Here is a 20,873-nt window from a genome sequence, read left to right on the forward strand (position 1 = left end):
CTTTAGAAAGGCATGTCTTCAGTTTCAGATTAAAAGAAAACCACGGCCGCGACGCTTGCGATTGCCGAGGCCTCCGCCTCTTTTACCATACTGTGTGAGCCATCTATTTGTTTGCCCCTCTTGTTTTTGGTGTGTTTGTATGCTGGACACATATGAGCATGCATGCAGGCAAGAGCACAGGGAGCTCCCAGCTCCTGGCTCGCCCGCTCCTCCATTACTCCGCTCCATGTTTTGTTCACCTCCCTTCCCCATCCACATTGCAGTCCTCTCAGGCTTTAGGTACAGCTTGGGGAGAGCAGCACGTTTGGCTACCAGGGACGCTGAAGCAACAGCAGCCCACCCCCTATACACACAGCATCTATAGGAAACACCGTCCAGCACACACAGCTCCGGATCAGACCCCCCTGCTTCCCGGACACCATGGATGTTTTCTATTGGCAGAGTGGCTGAGGAGACATATTCATGATGTGTTATGGTTAGCTTTTCGTCTGGTGTGAGCGTGCGTGTGTATGCATGTCTGTGTGTGTGTGTCTGTGTGTGAGGGAGAGTGATGGACTTGTGTTTTTTAACCATGTCAAATTGCTGGGAACAGTCTCACGTTGGCTCCGTGCTGGACAGTATTGACATGGATTGTCAGTGGTTCTGAGCATCTGCCTGGATCCTTCCTCCTCTCAGACCCTGTCTTCCCTTCTTCCCTCCTCCGGCAGACATGGGCCTGCTAAGCAGACTGTTGTTCATCCTGCTACATGACTGGAATTATACTTTACTTATGAATGAGAGTGTAAACTCTATATACACTGATCACTGAGTGCGCTGTGCATGGGGCTGCTGCTTCCTCTGCACGGTGGGTTACCTCTATGGTCAGTGCTGTAGTTCTCTTACAAACATCTGGACACAGAGTTGACTGAGGGTGGCTGATTACCATCTGTCATTTACACTCCCTCTCCCAGGGATTGTAAATTGGTTTATTTCTTTGAAAGGAAGAATCAAGGATTGAAACTGTTGGACCTGCTTGGACGTTTGTTTTTCTCCACCGGGTCTCGGTGAGCTTGGTGACAGCTGACCTACCATTGCTCATCCGTGGGTCAGGACACAGGACAGAAAGGCCCTCCTCCCAGGCCCTCTCAGCTGGCTCACCTGTCCAGTATGAAGAGTCACCTATGTGTCTTCTCGGGGTATCCCAGCTTAGCCGTTTGTGGGGTGGGAGACCCCGGGCCTGGACCGTCCACTAGCCCTCTGAAGCGGGCTCTTACTGACCCCCTGCCCTCCTGTCTTGCCCCTGCAGAGGAGGCCTACCAGAAACTGGCCACTGAGACCCTGGAGGAGCTGGACTGGTGCCTGGACCAGCTGGAGACGCTGCAGACAAGACACTCCGTCAGCGAGATGGCCTCCAACAAGGTGAGGATATCTCAAAAGTTTATATTTCATAGAAGCTTGTCTCCTGGCAGCATCTGCTGTTTTGATTTTGAATGCACTGACACAATGTACAGTCTGTTTTTATTCATTTGTAACATGAAGTTGCTACCCAGAATGCACTCTGATGTTTTTGTGGCTTGTAAAGGTATGCTCTTAAAGTTGTGTTTCAGTATGACATATAATATATTGCAGCTCTGATGGTATGCACCGTGTAGGGGGGGAGGGCTATATAAATGTTTTTAGATACAGACATTTCTACAGGTTAATAATCTGTTTGTGGAACATTAAAGAGAATATTGCAAATTGGAGATAAGAGAATCTCATTAAATCCTGGCTGCACTTTTCAATAATACACACACACACACACACAGATGACAGTATTATACATATGTCCATTCAGCAGCACTGACTTGTTGTGTATTTGTCATTGTATACCAAGCTGATGTTCAGCATGACCTCATAAAACATGACCAGTACAATAAAGGTTGCTGATTTGATTAATTGTAAGTTGTTTACTGAGCGTCACTTCCTTTGTATGTGGCCCTGCTCTGGTTCTCTGTTAGTTCGTTTGGGTGTTTGTCAACCTGTAGTAGCAAACGCTTGAATCTTAAGAGGTCCAACTGTCGTTACGGAGTTGTCCTTTGTGAGTTTGACGATGTGCCCTTTTCAGCATTTAGACACCACAGTGGACGGCTTGTGTTATATATGTGTGTGTGTGTTAGTGATAGCATCGTCATTCGGGCAGGGAGTTTGGTATGAGCATGCTCAGTCGCCATCCTTTGTGTGTGTGTGTGTGTGTGTGTGTGTGTGTGTGTGTGTGTGTGTGTGTGTGTGTGTGTGTGTGTGTGTGTGTGTGTGTGTGTGTGTGTGTGTGTGTGTGTGTGTGTGTGTGTGTGTGTGTGTGTGTGTGTGTGTGTGTGTGTGTGTGTGTGTGTGTGTGTGTGGCGGGAGGATAGTGTGCTGCTCTGAATGCTGATCAGCTCTGGTGATGTCACACAGTGATGTCACGAGAGGGGGGAGTGGGGGGAGGGAGTAGACCGAGAGGACAGACAGACAAAGGAATTACAACACAGGGTTAGGTTTCACCTCTGATGGTACCTGCGATCACACATGTGACCCAGTGTTTCAGGCTCATGTTAAGTAAAAAGATTTAGTAAGACGCTCTGCCTCACCGTGGCTCGCCAGCACAGCTATCTGTGGTTGTCATGGCAACAGCCACAGGCCCAACCACACTGCTATCTCACTCCAGCAATACACACAGCACAGGTAATACATTATTGCCTACAGATTCTGATTTATTAACGTTCAACATTATCCCCACATAATCAATGACAAGAGATCTGAACTTATATTTAAGATGAAAAAGTATAAAAGGGAATGTATTTTAAGTATTAGTTAAATTGTGTCTAAGTGTGCACATTAGTTCTGTTGACTGTGAAGTTTAGTGGCATTAAACTGAGACCCTTAGTTTAGGCGTGTCCTTTATCAGTGGCAGCTGTTGGCATCGACATACCTGCTTCCCCCTCAAAGCCATGTCCAGGGTCGCGCTTTTTCCCTCGCTTTTTTTATTATTTTTTTCATTTTAAACATTTTAAGCACTCTTAGAGATTAATAGAGCCCTCTCTTTTTTTCATAGTGGCTGCTCGTCTAGTTTTGGGTTCTCCCCCAGTTACATTTGCACCGTTTGTGTGGGTGTCGGTGTGTCTGTGCTCAGCAGCTGGTCTGCCTCTGCCTCTACTGTGGGAACAGCATGTGCTGCTCAGGCTTGATCAAGGTGTGAGTATTTCTTATGAGGTAACTTTGTCAAAGAAAGGATTTGAGACGTCAGAATGAGTTGCTCGGGCCTATTTTGGGTTTCACGGGAGACTTTCTCGAGAAGGCAGGAGACCCTTCAGGTTCCTCGAGTGTTTTGTGGTGAGATCACATATTTAGCAGAGCTGTAACTGAGCTGTATGCCTCCATGAGTCATCCAGGACATCTGTCATCAATACTTTTTTTTTCTTTTCCCCCAGTTCGTTTGTCTTTTCTGCCTTCCCCGATTGTTTTTAAAGATGTACACGTTGAATTCCTTACTCAGACATGCTGCAGATGGCAGGTGACATTTTAGATGTTATATGGAACAAGCTACTCTTGAGGGCCATTCTAATGGCAGAATGCTTTCATTAAAAAGTAACTGGTTACTGCATGTGAGCCTGCTGAATGTGTGTCTGGTTTTAATAGTTGACCATACTTTTCAATGCTTGTTGTGTCTACATGAGTCTTATAAATCTTTTCAACTTGATATGACTGTAAAAGAGGGAGGCTTGTAAAAAAGGCTTTTGAGTTTACTCTATGAACTGGAAGCATATTTCATTCACATCAGAAGAGACACTTGATGCATTACATCAGTGATTAGTACCTCAGAGTCCAATATGTCCAGTATGTGGAGCCTAAGGTTTTTCCTGCTCTGAGATTGTATTTTTTTTATAGTTTTCTTCAACATGCACACATTTGACAATGTCTGCCTCACTGGGTAGAGTCCTGACCTTTAGTATTGGGGGCATTTCAAATCCCTGTTGCAGCAGGAAGGCCAAGTCTGTGGTGTACGTTTCAGAGACTTGCTGTGATTACCCGCATAAAGGCGAGCAGTCATTTTAGACCGTCATCACTGAGAATGCTGAACATACAATTCTGTGTTTGAATTCTCTGTAATGTTTCAGCAAATCTGTCTGCAGCCTTAAAGGTACTCTGCAAGATTTCAAAGAAAAAGTTTAGACAATTCTGCCCTGGATAGCTGACCGGCATTGGCTAGGGGTGTGCGATACTTGATCACGAAAGATTAGAATGTGTTGATAATCTGACAAAGTAGAGAGATCATAGAATTGTCTGTAGAACACATTCTACATGCTGCAGTTCTATACTGAAGCATCAGAAGTTTCACAGGGGAGTCGGTCCTGAAAAGAATCCCCTCATCCATCGTGTGGAAACGGTTTGGCTTTTCCCCAGACGACAAAACACAAACAACCGTGATTTACCTATGGCTGCCGTGCAGACGTACTCTCTCATAATACGCCTCCTTTTCAGTGGGAGAGAAAAACTCTGTGTCAGATGTCTAAGCAGTAATGTGTTTTAAAGCTGTTGGATTTTTAATAGTCAGGTTCGAGACATTGGAGTTTAATTGTTTAAATCGTTGCACTTTCAGAGAAAACAGCCGAGGAAGACGTCAATGGCAACTCAGTTGTGTGAGCAGATGTTTCTACATGTGGGTACTGTATGTGTATACAGTACACGTGTCTAGAATGTACAGAAGTGTATATAGGCTATTGTAATAGAACACATTTATCTGTTTATTTGTTATATTTCAAATAATATCATTCCATAATCATGATTGTACATGATTATATACATTACAAATGATATATATATAATTATCATTTAAAAATATATATTTATGCCTTTTCAATAGATAATTAGCCCGAATATTATGGTACTAACATATATTATTTATTTATGGAGAAGGGGTGGAATTTAATAAGTCATACTTCTCACTCCTGTTTGGACATGCAGAATGATTTTACTACTGTTACTTCATCACTGTCTGATTGGTTAAATATCTTTGGTTTATTCGTGTACACTGTTGATTTTGAAATTTCAATTTGAGCATGTTCAAAGTAGATAATGTATTGAAATGAAATAACCTCAGTTGCTTTTGTTTACCTTTTTATTTGACTCTTTTCTATAAGTTATTTAGTGTTTTGCTACTTAAATCCAATGACTGATTTTCAGAATTGCCTTAGTTTATACCAGTTAATTATTGTTTTCCCTCATTTGAAATAAGTCCTGAGTATTATTTGAATTATTTTATATTTTGACTCGTGATTCTTATGTTACTTTTCATGTTCATGTTCAAAAGCCAGGCACAGTTTAGTTTTCATGGTGCAAGAGTGCACTTGATCAGATTGTTGTTATTTACATTTTAGGATGTTTACGTCATTTGCACATTTGCAAAATTGCACAGATTATATAAATTCAAATATGTTCAGAAAGGTTATTTGGCCTAAATTGTCTTTTATTTTTTTCTGTTGGGGCTATGTTTTACATCAGGAATGGTTTGGTCGCACTGTTCAGAAACTTGCAAATTAATCTCAAAAATCCATGTAAAAAGGCACTGTGATCATGATTTTATTACCAAAAAATCGCCCACCCCTCGCCTTGGCCCTATATTCTTCAAAATAATTCTTTACCAGAGCAGCAGGCATGTGCACAGTACAGAGTTAGCTGCTTTCCATAATGCAGAGAAAAAAAAAGGTGTGAAAATGCCATCAAAACGTTTAATAAACAAACAAACTGCATTTTCCTAATTAATAGAAACGGAACCAATTTTTGTGCCTAAAAGCAATATTGCTAATTCAGAAAACAAATTTCTTTGATTTGAATGCCACGCGCTACCATATCCCATCAATGGTCAGTCTTATGTCAAACTGCCTTTATTTAAAAAAATTTTTACACAATAACTTCAACTTTTAATGTCTTTCACTTGTTACTATTACTGTTTGTTTTTGTTGGTACGGAGTTGGTTGAATCCTGTCTGTGATTGAGGGGAGATATTTAGCAAGTCCTGAATCCAATAATGACAGGATTTCTCTGGTTTCTGTTTATTTCTTTTTCTTTGTTTGCTTTTTCTCTACGAATGGATGTTCTTGTCTGTAGTTCATGAATGAACAGGGACATTGTTTCTCACAGCTGGCCGTACATTCATTGAAAACTGGAGCTGCGATGAGCAGCGCTCTGCTCTCTCCCTGCGCTCTGCAGGGGGGGGGGGGGGGGGCGTCCTGCAGCCAGGATAAATGTGTGAGAAAAGAAACAAAGGCAACAGAGATCTGGAGGTGTTGTGGGCTATATACAGCAGGGAGGCGATATTTTTGGTTACTCGACCGAGAAACAAATTACACAAGTCACAGCTTGGCTTGGTGTGACACTTTCTAATTTTTACCCGATAGTTTGCTTTCGCACCTTTCGACTAAGCTATCACTTTGTGTGTGTGTCAGAGAGAGAGAGAGAGAGAGAGAGAGAGAGAGAGAGAGAGAGAGAGAGAGAGAGAGCGAGAGAGAGAGAGAGAGAGAGAGAGAGAGAGAGAGAGAAGAGAGAGAGAGAGAGAGAGAGAGAGAGAGAGAGAGAGAGAGAGAGAGAGAGAGAGAGAGAGAGAGAGAGAGAGAGAGAGAGAATTTGGGGTTAGAAGGGCAGTCCGTGGGTGTTATATTTGTGCATATGCTCCAACTGGGAATAACCTGTGTGTGTGTGTGTGTGTGTGTGTGTGTGTGTGTGTGTGTGTGTGTGTGTGTGTGTGTGTGTGTGTGTGTGTGTGTGTGTGTGTGTGTGTGTGTGTGTGTGTGTGTGTGTGTGTGTGTGTGTGTGAGGCCTGTGCCAGCCTGCTTGGCTCCTAGTCAATCAAAGTCACTAGATCTCAGTTAGCTGCTGGTCACATCTGCTCCAGTGTAGCTGTAAATTACTCTCAGCGCCGGGCCGGCTGCTGAGTTGGGGTGTAAAGTAAGCAGAGACAGGGTTGGTCCCTTTTCAATCCATGCGGCCCCTGAACCACCACAGACAGGAGCACCGTGCGCTCCTTTGAAACACTCAGGCACAGATTTGTAAACATAAAAGTCTGCATTGACAATTATATTGTTGGTTTCAGTTTACAAATAAAAACCTATCCAGACCAGATATATTTGCGTCCATCCTCTCGTGATTGTCTGTAGACTTTGTTTTCTCATCAGGAGTTGTTGTGACATGATATCACCTTGTCTCATGTGTATTCCTGCAGAGAAGGATGCATTTCTTCAGTCATGGTTATTGAAAGTAATTGCCTGATATGGACAGAATTACGTTGCACTCACGTCTAGAGGTAGAATCTTTTATGTGTTACTTCAGGTCTCATCGCAGTATATTTTGTATATTTTTCCGATTTGTATTTGTACCTGTGCTTTCTTAATGTAATATTATAATATCAATACGTTTTATCATCAGTACATTAAACCTTGTAGATTTCAGCACAGAAGGCGTACCATTTTTGTTTATGTCATTGTGTTATGCATTTAGATAACGTTTCCATGCATACAGATTCTTTTATTTTTTTAATTCTCTGTTGTATATATCATGACCATCCAGTCCATCAGAAGAGAGTTAGTCTTAAACAGGCCTGTGGTCCACTGCATGGCTAAGTTTGAGCCAGGCAATCAGTAATCATCATGACTATAATATGTGATGCATTAATACCAAAGCATCTCATAAATCTCACATATATTTAAATAAGAACTTTATACCACAACTCGGTCAGATTTGATTTGCTGAGGAACCTGTGATTTGTGTGATATATCAATGGAAACCAATTAGATTCGGAAATTTGTTGGTAGTAGGCAGGTTTCTCTTAAATATTGTAAAAGTTCCTGTACTTGTAATCATGTTTACTATTTTTCACGTGCCCCGTATCGTTAATCCTGCTGGTCCTGGTTCTCTGCAGTGTTTTAATAGAGTGAAATATCATGTCTCTCATACCCATCTGAGATTTTAGGTTGGTATCTAATGTGTCTTATGACATCCAAAATGATTTTTTATTTATTTATTTGAACAGTTTAATTGTCAATTATTTGTCTTGACAATTCTTCATTATTTCTTTTCATGGATGAGCTCATATGTGTTGTACCTGATGGAATATCTGAGATAATCAAATCCTATCAAAGTATTGGCCATCAGAATGATTTCATGAAATATGCTCATCAAAATAATACTTGTATTCATGTGCTTATTAGATGAGCTTTAGTACTGCTATTGATGGAAAAATTGAAACCCCTCTTTCAGTAAAAATGCGATCCTTCTCTTTCAACTAAAGTGACAACCTATTGAGCTCAGTGAGACACGCAGCAGTCTGTGTGGACGCCACGCTTTCATTTTCCATCCTGCTGAGCCCACTTCAGCTAATTGTGACGCTCATTCTTTTTGTGGGATTAATGTGGGTTTTTTTGTTGTTTGTTTGTTTTTTGTTGTTTTTTTAAATCTATTTACATCAGTTCATCGGTGATGTTACTGTGACTCACCTCCCATGAATACCGGGGTAGAAGGTGACCTCAGTTTTTCACTACTGTATCACCCTGGATGAGGTAACCTGTGCTTGTTGAATATGTTGTACAGAAGGTGAGAAGGTGACACGCACACGTACCGAGTGTGTGTCATGCACACCCACACACTTGTACTCTGTATTGTATACAGACATGTACATGCACACACACACACACACACACACACATCCCTCTGCACTGCATGAATTAAAGGAAAAGGAAGGCTTAGATTTTTCCACTGACTTCCATTCTAGCCAATCACACAGCAGGTGGTCTTGAGCCTGTTCCCATCCCATCCAATCAGAGGTGGAGACAGACTCGCACTTCTTCCGTGTCTGAGCTCTGATTTGCTGCTGCTGCGTGACACTGTGAGGGAAGCAGCCTGTGCTCTTCACATGGGAGCTTGTGTCACAGAAGAAGAAGAAGGCAGGCAGTCAGGCAGCCAGCCCTGTTTGGGAGCTGTTGATAGACCATTTTTTGCTGTCCTGGGGCTTTGGCACATAGCAAGCATCAGCATCATCATCAATTATTCACAGCCTCAGCAGTGTGTCCCCTGTCTCTGGACTGTTTGCGTGTTTGTGTGTGCGCTTACAATATGCTCTCAGTGGATCTTTGGGGCGCCTCGTTCCCACTGCTTCTCCGTCAGATTCTGCTTCTCTTGGCTGCTTTCTGGGGCATCGGCTCGGCACTGTGGACGCTCGCCGGACAGAAACATGTCACTTCACTTAAGGACTCTGTCCAGCTGATTTACTTTGAAGCGATCACTGAAGGCTCCTCAGGTTAAAGGTCTTTTACTGGCGAGAACTAAGGATTGCTTCAGTTTTACTGGCTGACGAGTGCTTTAATCGACTGAACTGTATTCTGGGCTACAAACCTCGACGTTTCTCTTCCTCCATCTATTTTGTTGATTTTGTCAAAATGCCGGAAGCAAATTATTTACTTTCTGTATCCTGGGGATATATAAAGGTAAGCTGCAATCTCTGGCTGGTTCATGCTTATTGATTATGTTATACTTAAATGCAATGACCCTAAATTCTTCTCCAAATACTTAGTTTTTTTGGTTGGGATTATCCTGGATTCTTTAGATAAACATGTATGGGGATGATGTATGAATAGAAATAGAAAGCCTGGCCTATATATAGCTCCTCAATATGTCGGCCATGGAACGGTGCCTTAAAGGTGTGACATTTCTGGGTTGTGCTCTGTTTTGATCTGCCTGTGATGGGAAGAGCGGACGGCGCTTGAACTAAGGTTCAACTGATGGCTCGCTCTAAAGTACAGAAAATGTAGAGTTCTAAAAATTACTTTTCAGTTGGATTTTGATTTAAACGTTAAAATATTGTCACTAAACATGTAAAAACATGAAAAAATGTTGTTTCATGTTTTTAAAGCCACGATAGCTCCACTTAAGTGGAATATAGATTTTATTTAGGTCAGCAATCCCGTGGTAGAGGAATTGAGCGCAATTTTTTGACATCATGAGGCTTTTTTTTTTTTTCCCCCAATGCAATGGATCCTGTAAATATCTTCATTTTTACCACCTGAATGTTATTGTGTTGATTGGGGTGTTTGAAAAAACAGCTCTACCCGACCTGTTTGTCACACAAAAAGAATCCACGGATGGCTCTGCCTTCCAGGGCTCCATTTGAAAAAATTAAATTTTTAATTAAAAAAATACATTAAAAAAGACACCCCTGTGAAGAGAAGTAGAAGAAGAATCGTACTTTATTAATCACCCTGGGGAAATCATTTCACAGAATAGACCCATTGTTAGGCAGCCACATCGAGCAGCGTTCAGGTGGAGCCCGACGGTCCTTGGCTGTATTTCAACCCACAACCTTTCTTGCCGTGAGGCGAGAGCGCTCACCATTGCTCCATGTGAGCAATTTTCAGTGTTGCAATGATTTTCTTTTTCGGGAATCGATATAAACCGACAAAATAATAATGACTTTGGACCCAAAAACTCAAGACGAACACTTTGTGTGGCGACTTTGCTTGAGGTTATTTTTCTTTGTAGTGTCCTCGCTGTTTTAAGACTAAATTGTTTTGCAGCCTTTCTGGAGAATCCCTGATTTCAAGTGTTCTCCACCACATCAATAAATTGGGTCTTGGAATCAAAGGCGAAAGCTGCATTTGGGTCTGCCACTTCAATTAGACACGTACGAGTGAAGAGCAAATCAGAAAATGGACCGAGGGCGAGGGAGACAGACAGGCAGGGTGACAGGGGGAGAAAAAAGTGACAGAAAATAGGTTAAAAATGGGGTAAGTGGGTCATTGATTACCTAAATCTGTTGCGGCACAGCCCTGTGATCGTGTGCGCGTGTGTGTGTGTGTGTGTGTGTGTGTGTGTGTGTGTGTGTGTGTGTGTGTGTGTGTGTGTGTGTGTGTGTGTGTGCTACTTGAGAAAAAGTGACATTCATGGGAGCAACTTCTATGATTTCATAAATCAGCTGGTTGAAGTCTGCAGTGCATCATAAATCAGTCTTCCCTTTCTCCATTGACCTCAATTATTTTCATTGGGAAATAAAATTTTAGGGAAATTTGTGATCTCATCAAATATGCAGAAATAGATGGCACTATGAAGACACCGTCCATACATTCCTTTCACGTTAAGAAACCACCTCCACTCTGTTTACACAAATAAACATATTTTTGAAACGTTACACATGCTGTTAACATGACAAACTCTTAATTTTAGTAAATAACATTTTAAAAAGTTTCCTTTTGAATTGTTTCAATGACCTTTGAGGATCAGACGTACAAACACTTATGCTCATTGCCTGTGTGCTTCTTCTCATTCTTCAGTTCAAAAGGATGTTGAACCGGGAGCTGACTCACCTGTCTGAGATGAGCCGCTCTGGGAACCAGGTGTCTGAGTTCATCTCCAGCACCTTCCTGGGTGAGTGACGGCGCCCACTCTGCGAGGGTTGACACAAACCATCTCCACGCGGACGTAAACGGCAAGCATCCCGGTGTTTACTGTGCCTTTCTGTTTTTTATCGCGTCTCTCCAGACAAGCAACACGAAGTGGAGATGCCGTCCCCTCAGACGCAGAAAGAGAAGGAGAAGAAGAACAAGCCCATGTCTCAGATCAGCGGCGTGAAAAAGCTGCAACACTCCTCGAGCCTCACAAACTCTAATATCCCCCGATTCGGGGTCAAGACTGAGACGGAGGACGAGCTTGCTAAGGTGCGTTTGGGTGTCCAAGACAAACAATTTCCACATGTCCCTCGGTCACATAAATACTTTGGTAGAAATGATTCGGCATTGATGAAATTCAAGCAAAGTGCATATTGTGTCTTCAAGTATGTGGTTTTATTTTGTTGCAGGAGTTGGAGCATGTGAATAAATGGGGCCTTAATGTTTTTAAAATCTCCGAATTTTCTGGGAATCGGCCACTGACAGTCATGATGTACACAATATTTCAGGTAAAGACTCCCACTTTATTTCTTGACACGAATTCATTTACCAAAACCTCCTGATTTTCTTGACTACCAACCTTTTTTTTTTTTTTTTTTTGTCACTTCTCTTTTTGCAGGAGAGGGACTTGCTAAAAACGTTTAAAATTCCACTCGACACCTTTATAACATACCTGATGACCTTAGAAGACCATTATCATGGCGATGTGGCCTACCATAACAACATCCATGCTGCTGACGTCACCCAGTCTACTCACGTGCTGCTATCCACCCCCGCCCTTGAGGTGATTCACAGAACCGTTCGGGGAGCAAACAAACACACGGGGCCTCAGACATTTATACAGTCCACACTCAACTTCAAACTCTCGCTCAGAGTCCAATCAATTTGCTGTGACTTCAAAGGTTATTTTTATCCAGCTGGCTGATTCTCTCTCATCAGTGCCCTCCACTTCCGTTCACCTGCGCCTTCCTCTTTGTTCCAGGCCGTGTTCACGGACCTCGAGATCCTCGCTGCCATCTTCGCCAGTGCAATTCACGACGTGGACCATCCCGGAGTTTCAAACCAGTTCCTCATCAACACCAGTGAGTCTAAAAACAAACGCGATGTTCACAGTTATGTCAGCGCCTCACAAACACACTGTCACAGTCTGAAACCCAGGTGGGAACATGCGCGCTGTACCCTCGTCTTCACGTACTCACACACACACACACACACACACACACACACACACACACACACACACACACACACACACACACACACACACACACACACACACACACACACACACACACACACACACACACACGCACACGCTCGCCGTTTTCTTGTGTGAATTAATCTCAGATACATATTGGCAGCACAATCGGAGAGACAATGGATTCAAACGTATCGTAGCCACGTACATCTTCACCACCATGTTTTCCACAGTCACGTGTGGAGGCGTCGCATGTGACTCAAAGTCTGAGGAGTTCAAAGAGGTGATCGATATTGGCCTCTGCGTTTCAGTGTCTGTGTAACACAACATCGTTCGGTCGTCAGTGGGAAAACATCCTTCTCGAATCAAAGATGTTGTTGACCACACTACATAGGGAAGTGGTTGTCATTTAGATGAGAAATCTACTCCCGCTATCAAATTCCCCCCAAAAATAACTAACCGTTAATTCACATTTGAATCACAATCAGCGTGATAAATGATAATAACTATCGCCTCCATCCTACATCTTTATAGTTATTAATCTTACTGAGTTTGGTTCTCATGCCATTTTTAAAAGCAGACAGTGAGTCAAATTCTGTAAAAGCAAATGGACAGAGGAAGTGATCAAATTTACACGTCTGTCAATTTAAAGGCAACAATTTAATTTGGGTTCATTGAGATTCCTGACAATTATCAGCAAACGTTGATGCTTTGATGCAAAAGTCTTTTGTAATTAAGATAAGTGCATCTTGGGTCATTTAATATCTTTTATCAGTGTCAAACCATGAGGATAATTAGAATCAGATTTATTGTTTGAGTATAATTTACACAATACAAGGAATTTGTTTTGATGATGTTGGTGCAACACAGTAGAACAAATAAGATAAAAAGAAAAAGTGCAACAAGAAGAAAAAACAGTGCAAAAACAATGATTGAAGTGTTTTGAAATATTTAATATGGAGCAAGCCCCCTTTTCAGGTTTGGTTTTCTCTCTTCATTTTTTCTATTGTCTCGTTTCTGTATTCCTGAACACGCCGTTGTTAAAAACTGAGGCAGAAATAATGAGATACAAACACACAAAAAGATGTCTGCATGACTAAACAGCACCCGGGGTAGAGGGTGATATGAAGCTTTTAACTTCACTTCCAGGGTTCATGGTTTGGTGTTAATAACTGGATCCTTGGAGCAAGAGACTAAAGCGCTTTAACTGACTCACTGCCTCGCGGCTGCAGGAGCTACAAATATCACCTACATTTGCTGGTTTGAAGGTAAAAATCTCTCTCCACTGGGTAGCACTTTGTGCAGACCAGTGAAAATGTGCCTCAGAGTGTTGGATAATTCTTCACCGGGGCAGACGGCAATAGTGCGACCTCCATTCACCTAACACACAACATGTGTCGTGCTTCTGCTTCCTACGAGCCCAAATGGGGAATCCCTGCTGTAAAGGCCGCGTGAGTCATCTCAGTTTGGAGCCACCACGCTGATCTTCTCTCAGAGCGACGGAGCCGGATCCCCTTTCTTCTCGCTGCTGCTCTGTTCCACTGTAGCCAAGACTAATGCATCTTAATGGAAAATCTAACTACAGCCGGAGGACCTTTTAGGTGACCCAGAGTGCGGGATCTCTCGGCGGGAAATCAAGCCGGGGCTTTTCTGAAGCCGGGCGTGTGTGACACGCGCTGAGCAGCACACATTCAATCCAATAGATTAGTCCTTAGGCATACCTTCTTAATCTGTCTTAATGTGTTGCATGTGCATCGCGTTAGACAGAGCAAGACATTTTAAAACTCTCGTTTATGGCTATTTGTTTCAACTAGTTTCACTAAACTTTTTTTTTATTTATTACAGTCTTATGCATACTTCTACACAAAACTCTGCCCAACAAAAATTGGAGGGATTAAATACTATTTATATATCAAAGCATTTTGTCATCAACCACATCATCAGACTATGATGAAAAAAATGACATTTAAGCCAAATTAATTCACAGAGAGGAAAAAAAGATCAACCAGGATGAACGAACCTTTACTCCACCTCAAGAAGGACTAAATCCTAAAGTTAAGATGAATATATTCCGGTATACAACACACAGTCTGGGCTTGATGCTGTGTGTCTGTGATATAGTTTATTTTTATTTAATTTTACTCGCTCTTTCATGGTCAGTACCATATAATTATTTGATATTGTTACATAACAGAAAGAAAGTGCTAAATGTTTGTTTTCAAGGTTAGTATTCAGATTGCATTTGTTTAAAAAAAAAAAAAGAAAAAGGAATGTTGGAACAAAACTAAAGTAAAATCTTCCACCTGACTTTCCTGCAGATTCGGAGCTGGCGCTAATGTACAATGACTCATCAGTGTTGGAGAACCACCACCTCGCAGTCGGTTTCAAGCTCCTGCAGGAGGAGAACTGTGACATCTTCCAAAACTTGACCAAAAAACAAAGACAATCACTGCGAAAGATGGTCATTGACATTGTAAGTGGAAAACAAAAAAAATGGAGTCTCCCTTTCTAAAGTTTGAGTGGAATTGCTTTTATACAATACATCCTACTGTAACGGAATTCTTCTATGTCTCCCAGGTGCTAGCAACAGATATGTCCAAGCACATGAATCTATTGGCTGATCTGAAAACGATGGTGGAAACCAAGAAGGTGACCAGCTCTGGTGTCTTGCTGCTGGACAACTACTCCGACCGGATACAGGTAAAACTATTATGCCATGTTCTCCCGCACCCTCTGTCGTAGGAAATATATGCTGTCTGGTTGCTGTGGGTTTACTGAGTTGTTGATTTTTTTTTACACTGTGCTGGTGTCGTGCAGGTTCTCCAGAACATGGTGCACTGTGCAGACCTGAGCAACCCCACCAAACCCCTGCAGCTGTACCGACAGTGGACGGACCGCATCATGGAGGAGTTCTTCAGCCAGGGAGACCGAGAGAGGGAGAGGGGCATGGAGATCAGCCCCATGTGTGACAAACACAATGCCTCAGTAGAAAAGAGCCAGGTAAACGACAAAATACAGACATGATGATGATTGAATTCCATAGCAGGCCTCGTACACAAAAGTTCAGCCGGAAGTCCTTTGACATAAAATGAGAAATCAGTCAAAACAACAATGAATATAAATGTATATTTTAAAAGCCAACATAACATAAATACCGGGAGAAGATCATATTGAAACATTGAAGGCCATTTAAAGTGCAGCCGAAAATACATCTCAAGCTGTTTTTAACACGGTCTAATATATTTATCATGTATTGGAAATTTGTCACTTTTACTCGCTAAAAATGAACAAAAATACCTTTGTGTTCTAAATTTCTTTTTCTGCACTATTGTGTCCCTTCCTAAAATCAAGACTTAATTTCTCTGAATGACAAAAGCAATCACACATAGAGAGGTGATTGTCATCATCACATTTTAAAAGCAACAAATGGTTCAATAGACATTTTTATTACAATAAAATCAAATTTATGATCATCATTTCAGAACTAGAAAAGGCTTTATAACCTTGTCTGGCAGTATAAAACAAACGCAAACTAAGATATGCAGTATAAGAATAAACATTTGTTGAAATTGTTCATTTGGCTCTGCTTTTTTAATTTCGCTCAAGCCTGGATTAAAAGACCAAAACACAGAAATAAACTCGCAATTCATTAAATCAAGGTTGTAGAATTAATGGGCTGTAAAACAATAACCCATTAGGAAGACTCAAGAAGCCAAAAGTATATCAGAGAAGCTGGAAGTAACAGGATGATGCTCAGGAGGCTGGAGAGCACTTTTTAACAGGAAGAAGTAGGTGTTATTGAGGCTTTGAAACAAATTTTCACTGATGATATTTTTGAGACGTTGTTTCCACACCCATTGCATAAAACTTAAAACATTTCAACCTATGTAAAGATATTGATTAGAAAAACCATGGCCATTATTGGTTTGAAAGACACAAACAAAAACATAATAATAAATAATCAAATTATATATATATATATATATATATATATATATATATATATATATATATATATATATATATATATGTGTTGCTGTGTTTCTATGATGGACTTACCACATATCCAGGACATTTCCCCCAAAAAATAAACATTTATCCACTGAGTTCAGTTGAATCAGTTCTTTTGTCTTCACCAGTTTTTACACGTGTGTTCACTGTGAGAACTTGCATGTTGTGCACACAAACACTGAGCTCCTTGTCATCCCGTCCTGTGGCCTGCAGGTTGGCTTCATAGACTATATCGTCCACCCTCTGTGGGAGACATGGGCCGACCTGGTCCACCCGGATGCACAGGACATCCTGGACACGCTGGAAGACAACAGAGAATGGTACCAAAGCACCATCCCCCAAAGCCCCTCCCCCGCATTGGACGAGCCCGAGGACGGCACTCGGCCCCCAGGAGGGGACAAGTTCCAGTTCGAGCTCACCTTGGAGGAGGACGGGGAGTCGGACACTGAGAAAGACAGCGGCAGCCAACCCGAGGAGGAGGAGGAGGAGGAGGATGAGGATGAGGATGAGGAAGAGGAGGAGGAAAACAGCTGTACTGATTCCAAAACACTTTGTACACAGGACTCTGAATCAACAGAGGTCCCTTTGGACGAACAGGTGGGGGAGGATGAAGAGGAGGAGGAGGAGGAGGATGCAGTCGAGGAGGGGGAGACGCCCTTCAAACAACCGTGTGTTGTCGAGGAAGAGGTAGCAGAGGAGGAAGAGGCAGAGGAGGTGGAGCAGGAGGAGGAAGAGGTAGAAAAGGAGAAATCCTCCGACACATAGCAGTTCATGGACCGCCTCTGATGAACTGTTCTTCTTAGTAATGACAGATGATTATTTATAGAAGATTTTCTGGGTTTTTGTGAAATCTGTCTGTTTTTTAAAATTACTTTTATGTTTATGGTTCCAAAGCGTCCGCTGCTCTCCACCTCGCCCACCCCTGTCCGCTTTGTTCAAACACACCCACCGGTACTACTTCAAGTTTTTTTGCACTCAGGAAAACTCCTCTCCATTCCCACTCCTTACTGAAGCAGTGTGTCTTTATTTCAGCTTTTACAGCCGACCACCACCCCCCCCCCCCCCCCCCCCCCCCCCCCACGACTTTTAAGTTTAACCCGTGGATGAGCGCCTCACCGCCCGCGCCGTCCCATAAGATCCCGCGTTCCCCTGGTTCTGCTTTTGTCTCAAGCCTTGCCAGATGTTTGGCGGTGTTTTTGTGTTTTTATTAAGTGCCCATGCTCTTACAGAGACAGTCACCGGCGTGTTCAAGGGGAATCGCCGCCTCGCTTAGGTCATATTCTCCCTGCTACGAATTAGGAGGCACATTGTGCCGCCGATCCAATGAAAAAATTAAAGCGAAAAACAGACGGGGCCGCGCAGAGAGGGAAGGCGCAGCACACCTGGGAGCTTTTTGAGACGCGCTTCTGATGTGGAAGTCTTCCTTGAAATCCTAACTGACACAAAGCTCGAGTTTTACCACAGCCATGATGCTGTCCTAGACCTCTTTGATTTTTTGTATCGTACTGTATGTAAGAAACAGATATTTTCTAGAATTTACTTTTTGCAATCCTAGGCTTTGTTTTGTTAGAAGAGAACATGGGAGAACCTTTTTAGAAACCAGTGGGGAAGAGGGGAGTATTTGGAAGTAGTATCCTGAGCACTGGGCTACATTCGGAGCATCGTGAGCGGTTTCCACTTGCTCCAACAGCATTTATACTTCGACTCCCATGCCACTATAACTCATATTTGGTTTGTCCTGTGAGTTTGAATTTGGAATTCATCCATGACTATTATTTATGATGGAGTGTTTTCACTGAGGAGGAAGCCAAGTGCTTCACTCTCACTGAAATCTACTCGAATGAAGCCTTTAAAATTTTATTGTTATATTATTAATGTTGCCTGCAGTTCTTTTGAACACATCTTGAGACAATGCAATGCTTTGTAGTTGATACAAGAAGCACCTTTTTTAGAAGCTTGATTAGTGCTCCAAGTATATAGTAATAGTGTTTAAAAAAATTGCAAGAGTGATTTTATACCAATATTTTAAAAGCTTTTATTTTCTTTTATTTTTTATTATTATTTTTTTTTTTTTGGGGTCTTGCCTGTTACTTTGATGAACTTCTCACCGCAACACCTGCTTAACCCGCTCGTCTTCAGCCTTCTCTTTTCTCGTGTTGTCTCACCAGAATAATGTTAAAACTTGCAGTCACAGCATCAAATCCAGTCTTAGTTTTCGACAAGACAATCAGCTCTGTTGCATAGTCATCAGATGAGACTCTGACGTAGATACTCTAATGCACTGATACGTTCATGTACCACCGCTTATTATGCTTTTCACACGTTTGAACTCGCCAAAAACTCTCTGGCTCACGCCCACAGAAGCTCCACACACCATCGTCACACACCTCAGCCAACTTTCTTCACTTTAGTTTCCCACTTCAAACTCGCCGCTATTATTTATTGCCATATTTTTCTATTTAAGTCTCCCCTTTTTCGCAATATCAAAGTGGTACAGTAAATATTTCACTGTAGCATAAACCACAGTACAGCTCACCCGTTTACAATATTCACTTATACTTTTTTTCCCCCCCACATGTACATATAAATACAAAACAAAACATTTAAAAAAAACCACTTGAAATTCTACACACTGCTTTTTTTAAGAGTGCTTTTTTTAATTTTGTGTCATTTTAACACTTTTAATTTAATCTCTTATTTTGTGCCAAGTTAGATTTTTTATTTTTATTTTTAATTTTTTTTTCATCCTGTACCTGTAATACAATTTCCTGGTTTTATCGCTGTTTACAAACATATATTTATTGTGCTGTATATAATATATAATTATTAATGTTATTACTATCATAATGCAGTTTGCTGTAAATGGTTGATTCTTATCATCCCTTTTGGTGATGGTGTGGCTGTATTATGTACCTCTTGTTGAGAGAATGTTAATTACACATGAGCTTCAGAGTGAAACAAAAAACAAAACAAAAAAAAAAAAAAAGATCGATCGACGTGTTGCTTACCTGAGAACTAGCTCAACGCAGAAAGGGGGAAAGCCAAATTGTTTTTTAAAGAGAAACTGTTCCTTGGCCCATGGGCTGTGCCTTAAATCCAACACGTCTTTTATTTTAGCCTTTTTTTGTTTTTGAATATTACTATTCTCTAGTTCTCTTTTGCTGCATTAGTGAATCTCGTTGCTCAGTTTGACCTGATCTCTTGTTGAGAATCCCCAAGAGACGTTGCCGTTTCTTTTTTTTTTTCTTTGTTATCACAGCCAAACACTATTTGCTTGATCACACACGTGGCGCTCGGTCTTGTCCAGATTTCAGGTCAACCAGGAGCCGGATTCACTACCTGAGTGATTTGTGGCCTATAGCCAGATGTCCAAGAGTCGTATTTGCTGTAGACCTGGTATGAACAACTCGCACTTTCTGTACGCTCTGCCACTACACTCAAAGATGCGACTCGGCTGTTCGGATGAGACCGACTGGGGAGACACTTTTTTTTTTTTTTTTTGCATCCATGCGGTCGAGTCGCAGCCACAAACACTGAACGGGGCGTGACGGTAGTGCGTGGTTGGTGCTTGACTACGGCCCTAGAAAGCACAGAGGCTTTGAGGCACATCTGCATGTTCAGCCACTGCTGCATAAATTACGGCTGAAACACTGAAGGTGTGTTGCTTATCTATGCTCGGCCCACACTTCCACTCACGTTACCTGCAATATCCAAAACCACTGACATCTTTCTGCCTGGACAGGAAAAGGGTTTACGATATCTCTGGAGTGAAAGGGGAGGGTGGGGTTGTTGGGGTTTTTTTTTGGGGGGGGGGGGACTGCATCATTGTCCCTGAACAGGGACTCTTCTTTTGACACACATACTGTAGATTCTAAACAGCCCTGGACCAATGGAAATAGTGGGTTCTTTTCTCATTGTGTTCTATTTTTTTATGGTATGAAAGGAAAACACAAACTGTAACTTTAAAAAAAGGTCTTCAGGACAATTATTTTTTGGGTTATGTCTTTAGAATGCCAACTTGTCTGGACGTTTCACAGGACAATTAAAATGTTATTTTAATGGATTCCTTGTTAATTGCAGTCTATTGGATAGCACTGTAGATCATACAACTTTATGTAAAAAACCAATAAAAAGAAAGAAAAAAAATGTTTTTATATGCAATGGATTAAATAAAAGCATGGGTTGATTCTGCCTATTAACTGGCTTCATGCTTTCCTTATTTCCCGAGATTTGACAGG

General features: G+C 41.8%; 1 protein-coding gene across 3 annotated transcripts in view; it reads left to right on the forward strand.

Annotated features, from left to right (window-relative positions):
* Positions 1 to 17,532, forward strand: part of pde4d (phosphodiesterase 4D, cAMP-specific) — a 188,103-nt gene extending 170,571 nt beyond the window's left edge. For all 3 annotated transcript variants that reach the window (XM_080467072.1, XM_080467073.1, XM_080467074.1), the window contains 10 exons: positions 1,286 to 1,398; positions 11,313 to 11,406; positions 11,521 to 11,696; positions 11,837 to 11,935; positions 12,046 to 12,210; positions 12,409 to 12,508; positions 14,943 to 15,097; positions 15,202 to 15,324; positions 15,442 to 15,624; positions 16,849 to 17,532. In XM_080467072.1, the coding sequence (XP_080323198.1) occupies positions 1,286 to 1,398; positions 11,313 to 11,406; positions 11,521 to 11,696; positions 11,837 to 11,935; positions 12,046 to 12,210; positions 12,409 to 12,508; positions 14,943 to 15,097; positions 15,202 to 15,324; positions 15,442 to 15,624; positions 16,849 to 17,400 (1,760 nt within the window). In that variant the 3' untranslated portion in view covers positions 17,401 to 17,532. The remainder of the gene's footprint in view (positions 1 to 1,285; positions 1,399 to 11,312; positions 11,407 to 11,520; positions 11,697 to 11,836; positions 11,936 to 12,045; positions 12,211 to 12,408; positions 12,509 to 14,942; positions 15,098 to 15,201; positions 15,325 to 15,441; positions 15,625 to 16,848) is intronic.
* Positions 17,533 to 20,873: the final 3,341 nt, after the last annotated feature.

This window comes from Lipophrys pholis, assembly GCF_963383615.2.
Source record: "Lipophrys pholis genome assembly, chromosome: 7".
NCBI lineage: Eukaryota > Metazoa > Chordata > Actinopteri > Blenniiformes > Blenniidae > Lipophrys > Lipophrys pholis.